The sequence below is a fragment of the Rana temporaria genome, chromosome 9 (genome assembly GCF_905171775.1).
Source record: "Rana temporaria chromosome 9, aRanTem1.1, whole genome shotgun sequence".
Taxonomy (NCBI): domain Eukaryota; kingdom Metazoa; phylum Chordata; class Amphibia; order Anura; family Ranidae; genus Rana; species Rana temporaria.
The window spans coordinates 44978217-44997789 of record NC_053497.1 but is presented as its reverse complement, the minus strand read 5'-3'; the positions used below and the strand labels follow the sequence as shown (position 1 = coordinate 44997789).

The 19573-nt window shown below is 46.6% G+C and overlaps 1 protein-coding gene across 3 annotated transcripts in view; it reads right to left on the bottom strand.

The window, feature by feature from the left end:
- Positions 1-10365, bottom strand: part of NCCRP1 (NCCRP1, F-box associated domain containing) — a 32168-nt gene extending 21803 nt beyond the window's left edge. Inside the window, exons 1-2 of one of the 3 annotated variants that reach the window (XM_040323351.1) lie at positions 7111-10365; positions 6753-7071 (exon numbers count right to left, since the gene is read on the bottom strand). In XM_040323351.1, the coding sequence (XP_040179285.1) occupies positions 6753-7071; positions 7111-10350 (3559 nt within the window). In that variant the 5' untranslated portion in view covers positions 10351-10365. Of the gene's footprint in view, positions 1-6752 lie in introns of all 3 variants that reach the window. The other 2 variants (XM_040323352.1, XM_040323350.1) reach the window with 2 other exon arrangements.
- Between the last annotated feature and the right edge of the window lie 9208 nt (positions 10366-19573).

The window sequence follows — 19573 nt, the reverse complement described above, 5'->3', positions numbered from 1 at the left end:
TTGATGAATCATCGTGGGTACAACCAGTCTGCCAATAGATGGATTGAATCTCGGCCGGTCCCTGCTAAACCGAGATTCAATCCATCTATGGCTGGCTCTAGGCTGTCATTGTAGTAGCTTATCTACCCTGCTTCTGAGACTAATCATTATACCGTATATATCGGCGTATACCGCACACTTTTTACCCACGAAAATCGTGGGTGCGCGATATACGCTGATACCCGCTTCCCGCGCTCAGTTTGAATGCCTGCGCCGACATATACCGAGTGCAGTACACTCGGCTACATTCAGCCAGGCTCGGCTTTGCTCGTGCTCACGCATAAACGTCACAGAGCATATGTCGGCGCAGGCATTCAAACTGAGCGCGGGAAGCGGCGATTCGACGGGTAACAGTGCGGGAGAAGCCGGGAGGACACCACCGAAGCCGCAGACGGACGCCGGACCCGACGAGGAGGACACCACCGAAGCCGCAGACGGACGCCGGACCCGACGAGGCCGCCGATGGACGCCGCGCAAGACACCAAAACTGTAAGTACTAAAATGTTTTTTTTTACAGGAATGCGGGTCCACATTAGGGGTGCGCGCTATACGCCGGAGCGCGCAATACCCCGATAAATAGGGTATTTAAATTTGAAACACAGGTATGATCTTAATTGCATACTTACATTGATCCAGCTTGGCACAATGTATATATACTGTACATATCCCATACCTAAGGGACTGCTGTGGAAGTTGACAATCACTGTAGTAGTCAGCGGTACTACAGTGATCACCGCAATCAGGCCTTGTGCCAAGCAAATGCCCCACTGTACAATGACTACAGAGGGACACTCACTCGGCACTGCCGCCATTTTTAGAATGCCATGTATTTTTACCAATTTTTACAAGGCGTTCTCTGATTGGATAAGAAGGAGAGGAAGGGCAGTAATGTCATGATCTCTACTTCATCCAGAGAGTGTCTTGTAATAAGGCGTTGTGTGATTGGTAGCGGTGGTGAGTGAGCATTCCCCCATAATTATTGTTGCAGTTGGGCAGCCAATCGGCACAGGACCAGGAAGATTGCAGAACTCCCTATAGTAGCGCCTACTACTACAAGGATTGTCAGCTTCCACAGCAGTCCTTTAGGTATACAATATGCATACTTACACTGTGTGCAGCTACACCAATATAAGAATAATTAAAGTGGTACTAAAGGTTCAGTTTTTATTTTTTTTAAATAACAAACATGTTTTACTTACCTCCACTGTGCAGTTCGTTTTGCACAGAGTGGCCCCGATCATCCTTTTCTGGGGTCCCTCTGCGGCTCTCGCAGCTCCTCCCCACAATAGCTAACCCCCTGTGGGAAGCTCTCTAATGAAGGGGTTACCTTGCGGTCGCGCTCCCGTGTCATACACTCGGCGGCCATAGCCGCCGAGTGTATGACTTGGCCCCGCCCCCCTGGTGGCCGCTTCATTGGATTTGATTGACAGCAGCGGGAGCCAATTGCTGCGCTGCTATCAATCTATCCAATGAAGAGCTGACAAGCTGTGGAGAGAGCAATGTGGGATCGCACCCACGGAAATTCGGGGGTGGGGTAAGTAAAACGGGGGCTCGGGGGGCCGGACACTCAAGGTGTTTTTTCACCTTAATGCATAGGATGCATTAAAGGGGTTGTAAAGGTAAAAAAAAAAATCCCTAAAAAATCTTTCTTTACCTTTAGTGCAGTCCTCCTTCTCTTACCTTATCCTTCAATTTTGCTTTTAAATGTCCTTATTTCTTCTGAGAAATCCTCACTTCCTGTTCTTCTGTCTGTAACTCCACACAGTAATGCAAGGCTTTCTCCCTGGTGTGGAGAAAGCCTCTTGTGGGGGCGAGCAGGAGTGTCAAGACCAGTGGCGGCCCGTCCATAGGGGGCGCCCGGGCGCCGCCCCCCCTCCCCAGTCAGAAGAAAAAAAAAAAAAAAAAAAAAAATTATTTAAACCTGTGCCTTTAAAAAAAAAAAAATCCTAAAAAGGTCCTTATGTGCACTGTGTCCGCGCGCCGGGCGCCGGGGACAGTGCGGTAGGAGTAGCGCCACGTCTGTGCAATCACGGGATTGCAGACGTGGCGCTACATTGGCAGCCAAAATATGCCATTGTGGCGCTTCCCAGCGCGCCATATGCTTCCGGCGCGATTGACAGTAGTATTGTCATTGGCGGGCGGGTGCATACACTTTCTATGTGCACCCGCCCGTCTCTGTGCTAGTTCCGACGTCACTGGACAAACAGGAAGTGACGTCGGCACTATCCAGCTCAGTGCGCCCGTTCGTGGAACAGGTAAGCTGCATTCCATGTCTTCCCCTCACCCCAGTTTGTACTGTTCTGTGCTTCGGCGGCAGCAGCAACAGCATCGGCGGCCGGCACACCCCCCCACCCGCTTATTGAGACTTCAACATGCCGTCAGGAAGCACCACCCCCCCCTCCCGCTGGTTGAAAACTTTTTTTAAATGTCTGCCGTCAGGAAGCACCCCCTATTATTGTTTTTTTTTAAAATGCACATTCACTGCCTGATCCCCACCCATCCACCTCGGAGCCTTTTATTGTAGTTAGACTGCTGGGACTTTTAGTTCTCCATCTTCTCCTGGGGCTAATGGAGAAGATGGAGATTGGAGAACTACAAGTCCCAGCAGGTTATACATACAATAAGGCTCTGAGGTGGATGGCATGCACCTGAGCCCAGGAGAAGATGGGGAACTACAAGTCCCAGCAGGTTATAATATAAGGCTCCTAGGTGGATGGGTGTCTTATATTATAACCTGCTGGGACTTGTAGTTCCCCATCTTCTCCTGGGCTCAGGTGCATGCCATCCACACCCATCCACCTCAGAGCCTTATTGTATGTATAACCTGCTGGGACTTGTAGTTCATCTTCTCCTGGGGCTCAGGTGCATGCGATCCACCATCTATGGGACTACAAGTCCCAGCAGTGAGAAAAACTGGACAAAGATGGTGGATTGCATGCACCTGAGCCCCAGGAGACGATGGAGAACTACAAGTCCCAGCAGGTTATAATATAAAGCTCCGAGGTGGATGGATGACTGGACAGTGACACAGTGGGGACAATTGGCACAGCGGCATGAATGGGCACAGTGGTGACAATTGGCACAGTGGCTGCGTTTGGCATGGCACAGTGGTGACAATTGATGGCACAGTGACCACAATTGATGGCATGGAACAGTGGCTGCATTTGATGGCATAGCACAGTGGCTGCAATTCATGGCATGGCACAGTGGTGACAATTGATGGCACAGTGACCACAATTGATGGCATGGAACAGTGGCTGCATTTGATGGCATGGCACAGTGGCTGCATTTCATGGCATGGCACAGTGGTGACAATTGATGGCACAGTGACCACAATTGATGGCATGGCACAGTGGCTGCATTTGATGGCATGGCACAGTGGTGATAATTGATGGCACAGTGGCTGCATTTGATGGCATGGTACAGTGGTGACAATTGATGGCACAGTGGCTGCGTTTGATGGCATGGTACAGTGGTGACAATTGATGGCACAGTGGCTGCGTTTGATGACATGGCACAGTGGCTGCGTTTGATGGCATGGCACAGTGGTGCGAATTTTTTTTTTCTTTGTTTGCGCCCCCCCAAAATTTTTTAGCACCAGCCGCCACTGGTCAAGACGCCCACTAACACACAGCTCCTTTCTCTATCTGCAAAACAGAGAGCGTCCTGACACTCCTGCTCGCCCCCTCAAGAGGCTTTCTCCACAGCAGGGAGAAAGCCTTGCATTACTGTGTGGAGTTACAGGCAGAAGAACAGGAAGTGAGAATTTCTCAGAAGAAATAAGGACATTTAAAAGCAAAATGGAAGGATGAGGTAAGTGAAGGAGGACTGCACTAAGGTAAAGGAAGCTATTTAGGGGAAAAAATTACCTTTACAACCCCTTTAAGGTGAAAAAACACAAAGGTTTACAAGCCCTTTATCAAATCTGGAGTTCACCTTACCAAACATAAAAAATAAGGCGGAACAAACATGTAAAAATGTCACAATTAAAAAGACTGCAAAGCCCAACTCCAGCCAAAACTTCTTTCTATTTGGATAGTGCAAAGAAGAATAAGAGACACTTTTTGTTCCTAAATAGGAACACAAACAGAAGCAAATTTAAGTAGAGTTGGGGGAGGGTTAGAACTTCTGACAATGTTTTTATTGCTGTCTGTGACTTATTGTCACAGTGACATTTGCACCCTTTGTTTCTTGTATTTGTGTCACAGTGAGAGGAAGCGACAGGAAAATGAGAGAAGAGCTCCACAATCAGGACAAAGCACTAAGGGCCAGATTCAGGTAGAAGTGCAGCGGCGTAATGTATCTTAGATACGTTACACCGCCGCAAGTTTTCATCGCAAGTGCCTGATTCACAAAGCACTTGCGATGAAAACTACGCCGGCGGCCTCCGGTGTAAGCCCGCGTAATTTAAATGGGCGTGTGCCATTTAAATTAGGCGCGCTCCCGCGCCGGACCTGCTGCGCATGCTCCGTTTCGGTATTCCCGCCGTGCTTTGTGTGCAGTGACGTCATTTTTTTGAATGGCGACGCGCGTAGCGTAATTCCGTATTCCCGAACGGCTTACGCAAACGACGTTAATTTTTAAATTTTGACGCGGGAACGACGGCCATACTTTATACAGCAATACGATTGCTGTGTAAAGTTAAGGCACCAAAAACGACGACTAACTTTGCGACGGGAAACTAGACTAGCGGCGACGCAGCGAACGCGAAAATCCGTCGTGGATCGCCGTAACTCCTAATTTGCATACCCGACGCTGGTCTACGACGCAAACTCCCCCCAGCGGCGGCCGCGGTACTGCATCCTAAGATCCGACAGTGTAAAACAATTACACCTGTCGGATCTTAGGGATATCTATGCGTAACTGATTCTATGAATCAGTCGCATAGATACTCTGAGAGATACAACGGAGTATCTGAGATACTCCGTCGTATCTCGGCTGTGAATCTGGCCCTAAATACTTAAAAAAGTGTTAACTCTTACCTATACAATTGAAAACCTTGTAAAATGTAATCAAAATGTGTGAAAATTCATCTTCCTTTAACATCTAGATTTCACCTCTTAGGCCTAGTACACACAATGGGGCAGATCCTCAAAGAAATTACGCCGACGTAATTTCAAATTTTGCGCGTCGTATCTTTGTTTTGGTATCCACAAAACAAGATACAACGGCATCTGGGTTAGATCCGACAGGCGTATGCCTTAGTACGCCGTCGGATCTTAGATGCAATTTTCCGGCGGCCGCTAGGTGGCGTTTCTGTCGTATTCCGCGTCGAGTATGCAAATTAGCTATTTCCGACGATCCACGAACGTACGAGTGGACGTTGCATTTTTTTACGTCGTTTCCGTTCGGCTTTTTCTGGCGTATACTTAAAGCTGCTATATGGTGGCGTACTCAATGTTAAGTATGGCCGTCGTTCCTGCGTATAATTTTGAAAATTTTAAGTCGTTCGCGTAAGTCGTCCGTGAATGGGGCTGAACGCCATTTACGTTCACGTCGAAACCAATGACGTCCTTGCAACGTCATTTGGAGCAATGCACCCTGGGAGTTTTTACGGACGGCGCATGCGCTGTTCGTTCGGCGCGGGGACGCGCTTCATTTAAATGAAACACGCCCCCTACCCGCCAAATTTGAATTCCGCGCCCTTACGCCGCAAGAGATACGCTACGCCGCCGTAACTTATGGCGCGGATTCGTTGAGGATTCAAACCAACTCAAAGTAAGTTACAGCGGCGCCCAGCGCAGATGTATGTGGATCTGCCCCCATGAGATTATCGGACTAATGATCGTCTATTTTTTTTCTGCATGCAGGTCTGCAGATCAAAAACGAATATTCTCATACGACAGAATAAAAATTCGGAAGTGACGTAATTTGTTTGTATTGTATTTTCGAATGAAAACTGTGCTGAATAAACAAAAATCTTATGATCTGGTATCGTACGAGAAAAATTTGTGCTTCGGATAATTTCGGAATTATCATACAATCGCTTAAATCTGTATTTTTTTTTACAATTTTTTATTGCTGAATATTCTCACACCTTTGACAGCGTGGAATATACAGTAGTCTTAAAATCCTGAAGTCAGGCACAGCCTATCAAGGCCTCCCAACATACTGTATATACTTGAAATTTTCCTTCCCTGTAAGCTAAAATGCTGTAATTGGTGGCTTCACTGTATACATTGCCTCAAGCCTAAACCTGGACACACACTATGAGAAAATCGGAAGAAAACATTCCGTATGAGGCACCATTGTTCAATCTTCGTATAGTGTGTACACAACTTTCGATATCTGATTCAGACTTTCCAAACGAAAATTTACGAAAGGGATAAACTCCAAAATGTTTCTAATAATCGTTTTTTTTCTTTGTCTGAATATCTCATTTCCTGTTCCTCCTCAGTAAGCTTGCCCCCATCATCTGAGCCGTTCTGTCTGGGGGTTAGTTAGCGTACTCAACCCCTCCCTTGGGACTACTTCCCTGCGGGGAGACAGCGTCCCCCCGCAGGGATGTAGCCCCAAGGGAGGGGGCGAGCACGCTGACTAACCCCCAGCCAGAACGGCTCGAATAATGATGATAGGGGCAAGCTTACCGAGGAGGAACAGAAAGTGAGAAATTCAGACAAAGAAGAAAAACATTTAGAAGGGGAAAAAAAACATTTAGAAGGAAAATCGAAGGAAAAGGTAAGAACCTTTACAACCCCTTTAACACAACATACCTTCTGGATTTGGGCTTCTCAAAAAGTTCCTTCCAAAGGGTTTCTTCTTGTAGGCATCTCTCCAGCTGACGTTGTCGGGGATGACCACTGCCTTCTCCTTAAGACCCCATTCCATAATACAGAGCTCCAGCCAGCCTTCATCTGTATCAGGTTCCTTCGCGACTGGCGCATGATCCATGGCATACTGACAGGCCTGGTTCTCCATCTGTTGTTCTTGGACTGTAGGCCCCAGTTCTTTGAATTTTGGTGGTTTAACTAGTTTCTGTAGTTCAAGAATTGCCTTTGCATGATCAATGTCAATTTGTTTCTTCTCCAAGGTCTGCTTGTGATCACCTTTTTCTCCAATGCCTTTGTCAATCTGCTCCTCAGATGTCTCTGATTGTCTCCACTGCTTCTGAGATGTCTCTTTGTTTTTTTCTGGTTCTTGGGGGGTGTTAGAGTCTCTCACCTGCTTCTGAGAGGTCTCAGTGTGTAGTGTTTGCTCTTGAGGGGTTGCAGATTTTTTTATCTCCATCTCAGATGTCTCTGTGAGACATGCTTGCTCCAGAGGGGTCTCTCCGTGTTTTACTTGCTTCTCAACTGTCTCTGTTTGTTGTGCTTGCACTTGAGGGGTCCTTGAGTGTTGGACCTGCTCCTCAGAGGCCACTATGGTCTTTTCTTGCACTTGAGGGGCCTTAGAGTGTTGGACCTGCTCCTCAGAGGCCACTATATGTTTTCCTTGTGCTTGATGGTTCTCAAATTGTTGTACCTGCTCTTTAGAGGCCACTATGTGTTTTCCTTGTACCTGAGGGGCCGTAGAGAGTTCTACATGTCTCCCAGAGGTCACTATGTGTTTTTCTTGCACTTGAGGGGCCTCAGAGTGTTTCACTTGCTTCTCAGAGGTCACTGTGTGTTTATCTTGCACTTGAGGGGTCTCAGTGTGTTTTACTTGCTCTTTAGAGGATACTATGTGCTTTCCTTGCACTTGAGGGGTCTCAGAGAGTTGTACCTGCTCCCCTGAGGTCACTATGTGTTTCCCTTGCACTTGAGGGGTCTCAGATTGTTTCACCTGCTTCTCAGAGGCCCCTATGTGTTTTCCTTGGACTTGAGGGGTCTCAACGAGTTGTACTTTCTCCTCCGAGGTCACTATGTGTTTTGCCTGCTCTTGGGGGGTCTCTGAGTGTTTCACCTGCTTGCCAGAGGTCTCTGTGTGTTGTTTTTGCTCCTGGTGGGTCTCTGAGTGTTGTGCCTGCTCTTTAGAGGCCACTATGTGCTTTCCTTGCACTTGAGGGGTCACAGAGTGCTGTACCTGCTCCTCAAAGGCCACTACATGTTTTGCTTGTACTTGATGGTTCTCAAAGTGTTGCACCTTCTCTTTAGAGGCCACTATGCATTCTCCTTGCACTTGAGGGGTTGCAGAGAGGTTTACCTGCTCTCCAGAGGTCACTATGTGTTTTCCGTGCATTTGAGGGGTCTCAGAGTGTTTTACTTGCTTCTCAGAGGTCACTATGTGTTTTTCTTGCACTTGAGGGGTCTCAGAATGTTGTACCTGCTCTTTAGAGGCTACTATGTGTTCTCCTTGCACTTGAGGGGTCTCAGAGTGTTGTACCTGCTCCCCTGAGGTCATTATATGTTTTCCTTGCACTTGAGGGGTCTCAGATTGTTTCACCTGCTTCTCAGAGGTCACTATCTGTTTTCCTTGCACTTGTGGGGTCTCAGAGAGTTGTACTCTCTCCTCAGAGGTCACTATGTGTTTTGCCTGCCCTTGAGGGGTCTCTAAGTGTTTAACCTGCTTGTCAGAGGTCTCTGTGTGTTGTTTGTGTTCCTGAGGGGTCTCTGAGTGTTTTATTTGTTTCCCAATGGTATCTGTGTGTTGTTGTTGTTGCTTCTGAGGGGTCTCTGATTGTTTTACCTGCTTTTCAGAGGTAAGTGCGCATTTTGCTTGTTCCTGAGAAGTCTTTGAGTGTTTCAGCTGCTTCTCAGAAGTCTCTGTGTGTTGTGCTTGCTCACGAAGGGTATCTGCCTGTTTTATTTGATTTTCAAGGGTTTCTGTATCTTGTTCTTGCACCCGAGAGGCCTCTGAGTTTCTCACCTGGTTCTTCAAAGTCACTATGTGTTGTGCTTTCTCCTGAGGGGTCTCTGAGTGCCTCACCGGCTTCCCAAAGGTCTCTGTGTCTTGTAATTGCACCTGATGGGTCTCTGAGTGCTTCACCTGCTTCTCAGATGTCACTATGTGTTGTGCTTGCTCCTGAGGTATCTCTGTGTGATATGTTTGTTCCTGAGGTGTCTCTGAGTGTTTTTTTTGCTTCTCTGTGGTCACTATGTGTTGTGCTAGCCCCTGAGGAGTCTCTGAATGTTTTATTTGCTTCTCGGTGGTCACTATGTGTTGTGCTAGCCCCTGAGGAGTCTCTGAGTGTTTTATTTGCTTTTCGGTGGTCACTATGTGTTGTGCTAGCTCCTGCGTCTCTAAATGTTTTATTTGCTTCTCGGGGGTCACTATGTGTTGTGCTAGCCCCTGAGGAGTCTCTGAGTGTTTTATTTGCTTCTCGGAGGTCACTATGTGTTGTGCTAGGGTCTCTGAGTGTCTAACCTGCTTCTCAGAGGTTTCTGGGTACCTTGCTGGCTCCTGAATGGTCTCAGAGTGTCTCACCTGGATCTCGAAGGTCGCTTTGTGTTGTGTGTGTTCCTGGGATGTCTCTTGTTTCTTGTCTTGCCAATGAAGGCTCATGTTGTCTTTCACTTGGTCAAGGAGGCTCACCGAGTGTCTCTCCTGATTCTGAGTCTCTGTTTGTTTCCATTTTCCCTGAGAGGTCTCTGTGGTTTTCTCCTGTTCAGAAGCTGTATTTTTACTGTCCTCTTTGTCCCAAGCTGTCTCTTTGTGATTTTTATTTTCCAAACAGACCCCTTTTTGAAGTTTTTCATCTGTCTCTTTGAGCTCATTTAGCCCCTGGCTTGTGTTTTTGTGTTTCTCTTGTTTGTAAGCTGTCTCCGGATCCTGAGCTGTCTCGTTATGCTTGGCTTGCTCGTGAGATGTCTCTGGATGTTTTTTCCTTTCTTGAGATGTTTTTTTATGTTTCTTAGCTGTCTCTTTACGTGTTCCAGTTCCCTCGGCTGTCACTTTGTCTTTTTGTGGAGAAGTATCTTTCCGAGTTCTCCCTTCTTCAGGAAGTACTTTGTCGTCTCCTTCTGCCTGTTTAGCTTCTTTCTTGGCTGTCTCCTTTTTTTCTACTAATACGGGATTGCTGTCTGTTTGGTTCGTAGTCAGTTTGCTTGGATTTTTCTCATTTGTTTCCTCTTTTATCATCTGTTTGTTGTGTGTGGCTTCTTTTTGCGCTCCATCAGCACTTACATTCTTTCCAGTGTCGTCGCTCAGATCAGAGTCCCCAACCATCTTCTGTGCGCCTTTTACATCCTCATCAGGCTGTCTCACTGCACTCGGGCCTCCAGCTGAGCTGTCAGAGCTCACCCCTTGCTGCGTACAGTCACTCATCTTGCTGTCAGTTCTCTCCTGTCTTCTAGGTGTTTTTAGTCTGATGTTCCTCCCTCCCAGCAACCAGGTGCAGAGGTGTGTTAGGATGAGAATACTGGAGTGTTGGGCGTGTCGGCATAGAGGCGTCATTCCCTCTAAAGTACAAGCAGATCATTATTCTTTCCTTATCAACAAGGAATTAAAGAGATGGTGCTCTCAAGCACCCTAGTTTAGTATAGAAAATCCATCTTGAAGCAGACACCTCTATGATTACACCTTGACTCAAGTTCAGGAGCAGCAGAGCGAACACAAAGTAGCAAGCAATTGCCCCAGCACAAGTCACAAATGGCAGCTTCCATCAGAGCCTAATCATACAGGCATTTGTCTTTGTGACACCGGAATACAGGCTAAATGCATTTTAGTATGTTAGTGGTTCCTTCACTAATCAAGGCTGCAATCAGTACCTGCACTAAAAGCTAAAATAAAATTTACTGCAGATGAGTGCTGATTTTACATAGTTGCACAGTCAGGCTGAAAAAAGACACATTTAGTTCAACAAAGAGAAAAAAAAAAATCATAAATAAATTGAAAACATGCATATATATAGCCCTATACCCACAGCTGATCCAAAGGAAGGAAACAAAAAAACCCTATACAGTGTAGTCCAATTCGCTCCAATGGGGGAAACATTCCTTCCTTCCTGATCCCCCAAGGCAAACAAATATTTCCTGGATCAACAATCTCTGGTGTTATTACATATAACCAGGGCCGTCTTTAAGGCAGGGCAAGAGGGGAAGCTGCCCTGGGCCCTATCATAGCGTTTACAAAATAGGGGATAGTTTTATGGCATTTTTATTAATATTTTTTTTTTTACTAGTACTGCGACATTATGGCGGACACTTTTGACACATTTTTGGGACCATTGGCATTTTCATAGCGATCAGTGCTATAAAAATGCCACTGGCAGGGAAGGGGTTAACACTAGGGGGCGAGGAAGGGGTTAAGTATGTTCCCTGGGTGTGTTCTAACTGAAGGGGGGGTGGACTGACTTGGGGAAATGACTGATTGCTGTTCATACATGGTATGAACAGACGATCAGGCATTTCTCCCCCTGACAGGACAGGGAGCTGTGTGTTTACACACACAGCTCCCGGTTCTCGCTCTGTAACGAGCGATCGCGCCCGCCGGGCACGCGCGTCGGCGTCAGGGGCGAGCGGGTGGTGCGCGTGCGCCCCTATTGGCTGAACGGCGAGATGACGTAGATCTACGTGATCTCGCCCAGCAGTGCCGACCTGCCGCTGGTAGTCTTCATTCTTCTCCTCCTCGCGTTGTCTTCTGGGGAATCGGGCACGCTGTCTTCTGTAAATATTTTTATTTATTTTTTGTTCTACTTTAACCACTTGACCACTGGGCACGTAAACCCCCTTAATAACCAGACCAATTTTCAGCTTTCGGTGCTCTCACAATTTGAATGACAATTACTCAGTCAAACAACACTGTACCCAAATGAAATTTTCGTCCTTTTTTTCACACAAATAGAGCTTTCTTTTGGTGGTATTTAATCACCGTTGGGTTTTTTATTTTTTGCGCTATAAAAGAAAAAAGACTGAAAATTCTGTAAAAAATAATAATTTTTCTTTGTTTCTGTTATAAAATTTGGCAAATTTAGTATTTTTTCTTCATTTTTTTGCATAAATGTGAAAGATGAAGTTACGCCGAGTAAATAGATACCCAACATGTCACCCTTCAAAATTGCACACGCTCGTGGAATGGCGCCAAACTTCGCTACTTAAAAATCCCCATAGACGACGTTGCAGGGTATTGCGGAGTATTGTGGGGTATTGCGGAGTATTGTGGGGTATTGCGGAGTATTGTGGGGTATTGCGGAGTATTGCGGAGTATTGCGGGGTATTGCGGGGTATTGCGGGGTATTGCGGGGTATTGCGGAGTATTGCGGGGTATTGCGGGGTATTGCGGGGTATTGTGGGGTATTGCGGAGTATTGCGGAGTATTGCGGGGTATTGCGGGGTATTGCGGGGTATTGCGGGGTATTGCGGAGTATTGTGGGGTATTGCGGAGTATTGTGGGGTATTGTGGGGCATTGCGGAGTATTGCGGGGCATTGCGGAGTATTGCGGGGCATTGCGGAGTATTGCGGGGCATTGCGGAGTATTGCGGGCATTGCAGAGTATTTTGGGGTATTGCAGAGTATTTTGGGGTATTGCAGAGTATTTTGGGGTATTGCACAGTGTGGGGGCATTGCAGAGTGTGGGGGCATTGCAGAGTATTTTGGGGTATTGCACAGTGTGGGGGTATTGCACAGTGTGGGGGCATTGCAGAGTGTGGGGGCATTGCAGAGTGTGGGGGCATTGCAGAGTATGGCTGGTACTGCAGAGTATTGCACAGGGAGGGATCGATGGCTGGATCTGTGACTGCATGTGTCACAGATCCAGCCCGCAGCAGCAGCAGCAGCTGCTGCTGCTTCCGCTCTCTCCCCTCTCCTCTCTCACACTGTACCGTTCGGTACAGAGAGGAGAGGGAGGAACCGGCGTCATCACATGACGCCGGTTTGTTTACTAGTGATCGCTCCGTCATTGGACGGAGCGATCACGTGGTAAATCGCCGCTATCAGCGGCGATTTACCGTGATCCGTGATCAGTCGGGTCCGGAGGACCCGGCGGTCACGGAGACTCCCGTGTGCGCGCCCCACAGGGCGCGCGGGAGCGTGATTCTGGGAGGACGTACATTGACGCCCTCCCAGAGTTAAGCAACCGCCTTGTAGACGTATTTCGTCTATAGGGCGGTTGCTAACTGGTTAAGTATGTAATAGTGATTGCATACTTAGAATTATTATTAATTGTTGTACAGTTGTTTAAAATCAAAGGATAAAATGTAATGCAACAGATAGTGACTGGGGCCCGGATTCAGATACATTATCGTATCTATCGGCGGGCGTAGCGTATCTTAGATACACTACGCCGCCGCAACTTAGGGCGCAAGTTCCGTATTCAGAAAGAACTTGCGCCCTAAGTTACAGCAGCGTAGTGTACATGTGTCGGCGTAAGCCCGCCTAATTCAAATGTGGATGATGTGGGCGTGTTTTATTTATATTACTTGTGACCCCACGTAATTGACGTTTCTTACGAACGGCGCATGCGCCGTCCGTGATCGTTTCCAAGTGCGCATGCTCCAAATTACGCCGCAAACTGTCAATGCTTTCGACGTGAACGTAACTTACGTACAGCCCTATTCGCAAACGACTTACGCAAACGACGTAAAATACGACGCTGTTCGTTCGTTTCCGACGTCCATACCTAACATGACTTACCCCTGCTTTATGAGGGGTAACTTTACGCTGGAAAAAGCCTTACGTAAACGATGTAAAAAAATGCGCTGGGCGGACATACATTTCTGAATCGGCGTATCTACCTAATTTACATATTCTATGCGGAAATCTACGGAAGCGCCACCTAGCGGCCAGCGTAAATATGCAGCCTAAGATACGACGGTGTAAGAGACTTACGCCGGCTGTATCTTAGTAAAAAGTAAAAAGTCTTGCTTTCTGAATACAGAAAGAAGATACGCCGGCGCTTCGTAGAACTTACGCGGCGTATCAATAGATACGCCGACGTAAAGGCTATCTGAATCCGGGCCTGGGTGTTTACTTTTCTCTAAACTGCATTGGTTGCCACAGGAAATTTCTATAAATCAGTTTGCCCTTAAATGATGTAAAGTTTCTCCTCTATTTCCTGCACTTTGCACTTTATTAGTCATATATAAGTTTTATATTCCGTACTTGATTCATCAGCACAGCATTGTTTCAGGTTTCTCAATGGTACAGAACATAGGGGTTTATTTACTAAAGGCAAATCCACTTTGCACTACAAGTGCACTTGGAAATGCAGTCGCTGTAGATCTGAGGGGGACATGCAAGGAAAATAAAAAACAGCATTTTTGCTTGTACATGATTGGATGATAAAATCAGCAGAGCTTCCCCTCACTGTACTTCCAAGTGCACTTGTAGTGCAAAGTAGATTTGCCTTTAGTAAATCTTCCCCATGGTGTATTGTCTCTATAACAGCATTGTCTTTTTCAGGGAGTGTTAGCAGCCGTGACCTATATAAAGGTAGGTGACCTTAGTGTTTGTGCTGGAAGTTTTAGTGATTGTAGGTAGTGTCCCCTCCCTGCTGACTCACTCATACTGCCTTTATTTAGCTGATGTGTGACACTCTCTGCTATGCCTGATGCCTACACCCTTTTAAAAGAACCTGGAGACTAGTCGTGGAAAATGCAGTGCTGAAAAAGATGGCAATCAAGGAAGCCAGTGTACCATTATTATTACACCGAATCCCCGCAGGGTTCTGGCAGAGCCCCCCACCCACCAAATTAAAAATAAAATCCTGAATTCTAGAGTAACAGTGAACATGCAGTTGGCAGTTTTTAGACTTTTGGTGATCCAGTGGTGCTCATGGTGCCTCATTCTGCACCTCCATCCCCCATACAGTGAGGGGGAAAAGTAGTTGATCCCCTGATGATTTTGTACATTTGCCCCCTGCAGTGGCGGCTGGTGCTCAAAAATTTTGGGGGGGCGCAAACGAAAAAAAAAAAAAAAAACAATTGCAGCCTTATTGTGCCCATCAAATGCAGCCAATGTGCCATGCCATCAAACGCAGCCACTGTGCCATGCCATCAAACGCAGCCACTGTGCCATGCCATCAAACGCAGCCACTGTGCCATGCCATCAAACGCAGCCACTGTGCCATGCCATCAAACGCAGCCACTTTGCCATCAATTGTCACCACTTTGCCATCAATTGACACCACTATGCCATGCCATCAATTGTCACCACTGTGCCCATCAATTGTCACCACTGTGCCCATCAATTGTTACCACTGTGCCCATCAATTGTAGCCACTTTTCCCCCCCGCAATTGTAGCCACTGTGCCCTGCAATTGTCGCCACTGTGCCCCGCAATTGTCGCCACTGTGCCCCGCAATTGTCGCCACTGTGCCCCGCAATTGTCGCCACTGTGCCCCGCAATTGTAGCCACTGTGCCCCGTAAAATGCCCCCCCCCCTGGCACTTACCTTTCTGGGGTCAGCCGTGCTTCTACCGTCCCTCGATGTCCCTCGTCCAGTCCCTCGTCCCGCCCTCGATCACGCTTCAGCCAATCAGGTTACCGATTACCAGAATCGGATTACCCGATTGGCTGAGACGCCTGTCAGTCTTATCCAAGGAACGCACCGCCGGTACGTCCCGAGGATAAGCAGTCAGGAAGCCGACTACAGCCTCAGGGCTGTACTCGGAAAGCCTATCAGAGCCGCTGGCTCTGGCAGGCACTTCCACACAGCCAACCAGCTGCCGTTAATCAGCTGGCTGGCGCTCAACGTCCGGCCAGCTAAATAGTGGGCGGCAGCAGCGAAAATATGCATATTCAATGCATGAATCTATATATTTTAGTCCTAGACAGGTATCTGCACCCCCCTCCCCCCTGAAAGGTGCCAAATGTGACACCGGAGGGGGGAGGGTTTCGAAAAGCGGAAGCTCCACTTTAATGTTATTTACTCTCCTTCATTGCTTATTAAATTCATTTTACAAGGGTTACTTTTGGGAAAAGTTGTGTGAAATGTCAACACTGCTGTGTAATCGGTGAGTGCCCACCCTTATTTTATGTTGTTGGTTTAAATGTATTTAAGGGAAGTAAATGATAAATATAACTCAAAACTCGTGCAAAAGAAAAATAAGTGTACACACAAATCACATAAATGTACATTATTAGCAACATCAAGCAACTATTCTAGGCTCCATTCACACCTACGTTTTTTGAGGTGCGTTTTTGGAGCGGCACCATTCATTTGAATGGGGCTCCCACTGCTTCAAAAACGAGTCAAAGAAGCTCATGTACCAAATTTTGGCACAGAGCCAGGTGCGTTTGGCGCTGCATTTTTTGCAGCGATTTTAGCGTGTTTTATCGCCCGACAATTGTGTTAACGTCGCCTCGTGCTTAGGGATGCACTGAAGAAATAATGGTATCGCAAATGCATCCTGTGTTTTGCTGCGATTCTGAAATCACGGGCAGAATCACAGAATTTTGCCTGCGATTCCAGTACACTCAGGTGTGAATGGAGCTTTAACCTCTTGCCAGCCAACCGCCCAGTTAGAACACAATGAGGGAACATAATTAACCCCTTCCCTGCCAGTGGCATTGTTATAGTAATCAATAAATTTTTATAGCACTGATATCTATAAAAATGCCAATGGTCCCAAAAATGCGTCAAGTGTCCGAAGTGTCCGCCATAAGGTCGCAGTACCGAAATTACTAGTAATACATTTTTTTAATAAAAATGCCATAAATCTTTTTTTATATATTTTTGGTAATTAAAAATAAACATCACGGGAGGCTCGTTGCTGGGGGATGTCAGCTGTGAAGAGGGGCTGATGTAGCGTTACGTGTCGGCCTAACATCTTCCCCGACTACAATTTCCATCTGCACCGCGGATACATCTAGCGGTCATGCGCTGAGTTAATCACGCGGAGAGCTGGCTCCAGTGGTGGGCGTGACCACTGGGGTCCGCTAGTCCCTTCCGTTCAGCGCTTTCCTATGCTTCTAAGTTGTTGGTCAGTGTGATAGGTGTACTCACCCACATGACCATACCCACATGACCGCGTCACATGTTGTTGTGACGTAATGACCCCGGAAGTGACCCCAGAAGTGCGATGTGCGGTAGGACACACATGACTTGTAAATCTCTCTATTTAATCGTGGAGGTAGCGGGCTGGCGTGCACCCCAGTTGATGTCCGTTTAAGACGAAACGCGTCAGTTCCGCATTCCAGCTCAAGCTGCCTAGACCACGTCAAACCTCCTTCATTACTGCTTTGATGAGTTTTTTTGAATTTTTAGATACTTTTTATATATTTTTTACCTTTTTGCATTTGAAATCTTTGCAATGAGTTGAGTGTTAAACACAATATATCAGGCTTAACTCACAAAGCAAACAAATCAGCATAAGGATAATTTTTTTTTTTTTTAAGTGCCAATTATTTTCAGGTGGGGTCCAATGAAATTGAACATTTACAGTCAAATGACCAAAATAAACATACAGTACTTACCCTTGTTTTGATGATTTGAGAAATGAAAGCCTCGTACACACGATCAGATTTTCGGACGACCATTCGTCCGTTTTCTGTTGCATGTTAGTCTCATGTCAAAAGTGAAGAGGTTACTCACCATACGAAAATCCTCGTACGACTAAATTTTACTTCCGATTTTCATATCGTGTGTACGGCCTTTAGCCTATGACTTGAAATAGTGTTATTATCAAGCACTTTATGGCCAACCTTACATTCAGATTAGTGTAATTGCAGCAGGAACTTACCTCTGTATATGTAAGGGCTGAGTTTAGATCATCTATGGCAGAATCAAAGTGTAGCACCCTGGAGTTTAGGCAGGTTTTTTCTTCCTTACAAATTTACTCGCCAGGAGTAGTTATCCTGGTAGGTTGATCGATAGAGATCCATTGATTTCTCCCTACGTTTGGCCTTGTTGCACTTTTCTCTTCTACCACTAGGTGGCCGGGTACTTGGTTGTACTAGATATGAGAAGGGAAACGCAAGGTCAGGTTATGGGTATATGGGGTATCCCAGTTAATGGGCAGGGGTTTTCTTGAATCCCTTGGTCTGCTGGGAGCCCCTACTGTGTATATATTTGGGTGAGGTCAGGTGATCTGTGTTACCTGGACGGCTGTCTGGGTGGACGTGTGTCGTGTGCCCTGGGCTGCTAGACTGGAGATTGGGCCCATCCCGAGGGCATCTGGCTACCAGGCTGTGTGAGGGCTAATCCAGAAGTAAGAGGGCAGCACAGGGCTGGGACTGCGGCTTGCAGTCCAACCAAAAGTGATGTTTCTGTTGGCCGGAGAACCTGTCGTCGTTAGAGGTAGAAAGGAAGCTGTCACCACGAAGGGACCAACCACCTTATTACCTGGGACCACAGCGAGTAACTGAAGCAAGTCCCGGATCAGTATTCTCACCGAACCGGCAAGGTGGAGAAAACACTACTTTTCCTTTATACTGGCATTCGAAATTTACAAATGCAGCAATTTAGAATTTTTAGAACTTGGGAACACTTTTTTGAAGGGTAAAAAGTGCATTTTACATACAACGCTATAGATCAGACCAAAATGGGGGACAAATGAGGAGGAAAGAGGGACATGGCGACTTTGTTCCAAATCAGGGACAGTTGGGAGCTATGCATGGGCAGATGTGCCAAAGGTCTCTGTCAGGACCCAAAGGCCGGGCAGAGCCCTTCAACACATCTGAGCACTCACCATAATAACAAAAATGGTGGTGCCAGAGGAGGGAGGGGCCAAATGAAAAAGGGACGAAAGTTCCTCTTGGAAAGAGTCAGGCAACTAGTATTTTCAACAGCAAAGTTAAGCAGTGCCACCTACTGTATATATATCCTTAGTAGAGGTTTTCTTTAACCACTTGCCGCCCGGCTAATGCCGATATACGTCGGCAGACTGGCACGGGCAGGCAAAACAATGTACCTGCGCCCGCCACGGGCTGCGGGACCCACGTACTTAATGTCCGCCAGTGTCCCGCAATCATGTCACGGAGCTGCAGAATGGGGAGATGCCTATGCACACAAGGCATTTCCCTGTTCTGCCTAGTGAGAGGACACTGATCTTCAGCTCCCTGTCATCGGGAGCAGTGATCAATGTCGTGTCACTGGTAGCCCAGCCCCCTCACAGTTAGAATCACTCCCTAGGACACACTTAACCCCTTCATTGCCCTCTAGTGTTTAACCCCTTCCCTGCCAGTGTCGTTTACACAGTAAGCAGTGCATTTTTATAGCACTGATCGCTGTATAAATGACAATGGTTCCAAAATAGTGTCAAAAGTGTTCGCTGCAATATCGCAGTCACAATAAAAATCGCAGATCGCCACCATTACTAGTAAAAAAAACAAACAAAAAAAAAATTATAATAAAAATGCCATAAAACTATCCCCTATTTTGTAGACGCTATAAGATTCAATATACGCTTATTGCGTATTTTTTTTTACCAAAAATATGTAGAAGAATACATATCAGCCTAAACTGAGGAATAAAAAATATATTTTTTTTAATTGGGATATTTATTATAGCAAAAAAAATCGTGTTTTAAATTAATGCTCTTTTTTTGTTTATTGCGCAAAAAAGAAAAAAAAATACCACCAAAAGAAAGCTCTATTTCTGGGGAAAAAAGGGACATCAATTTTGTTTGGGTACAATGTCGCACGACCACGCAATTGTTAGTTAAAGTGAAGCAGTGCCAAATTGCAAAAAATGGCCTGGTCATTGGGCAGCCAATTCTTCCGGAGCTGAAGTCGTTAAC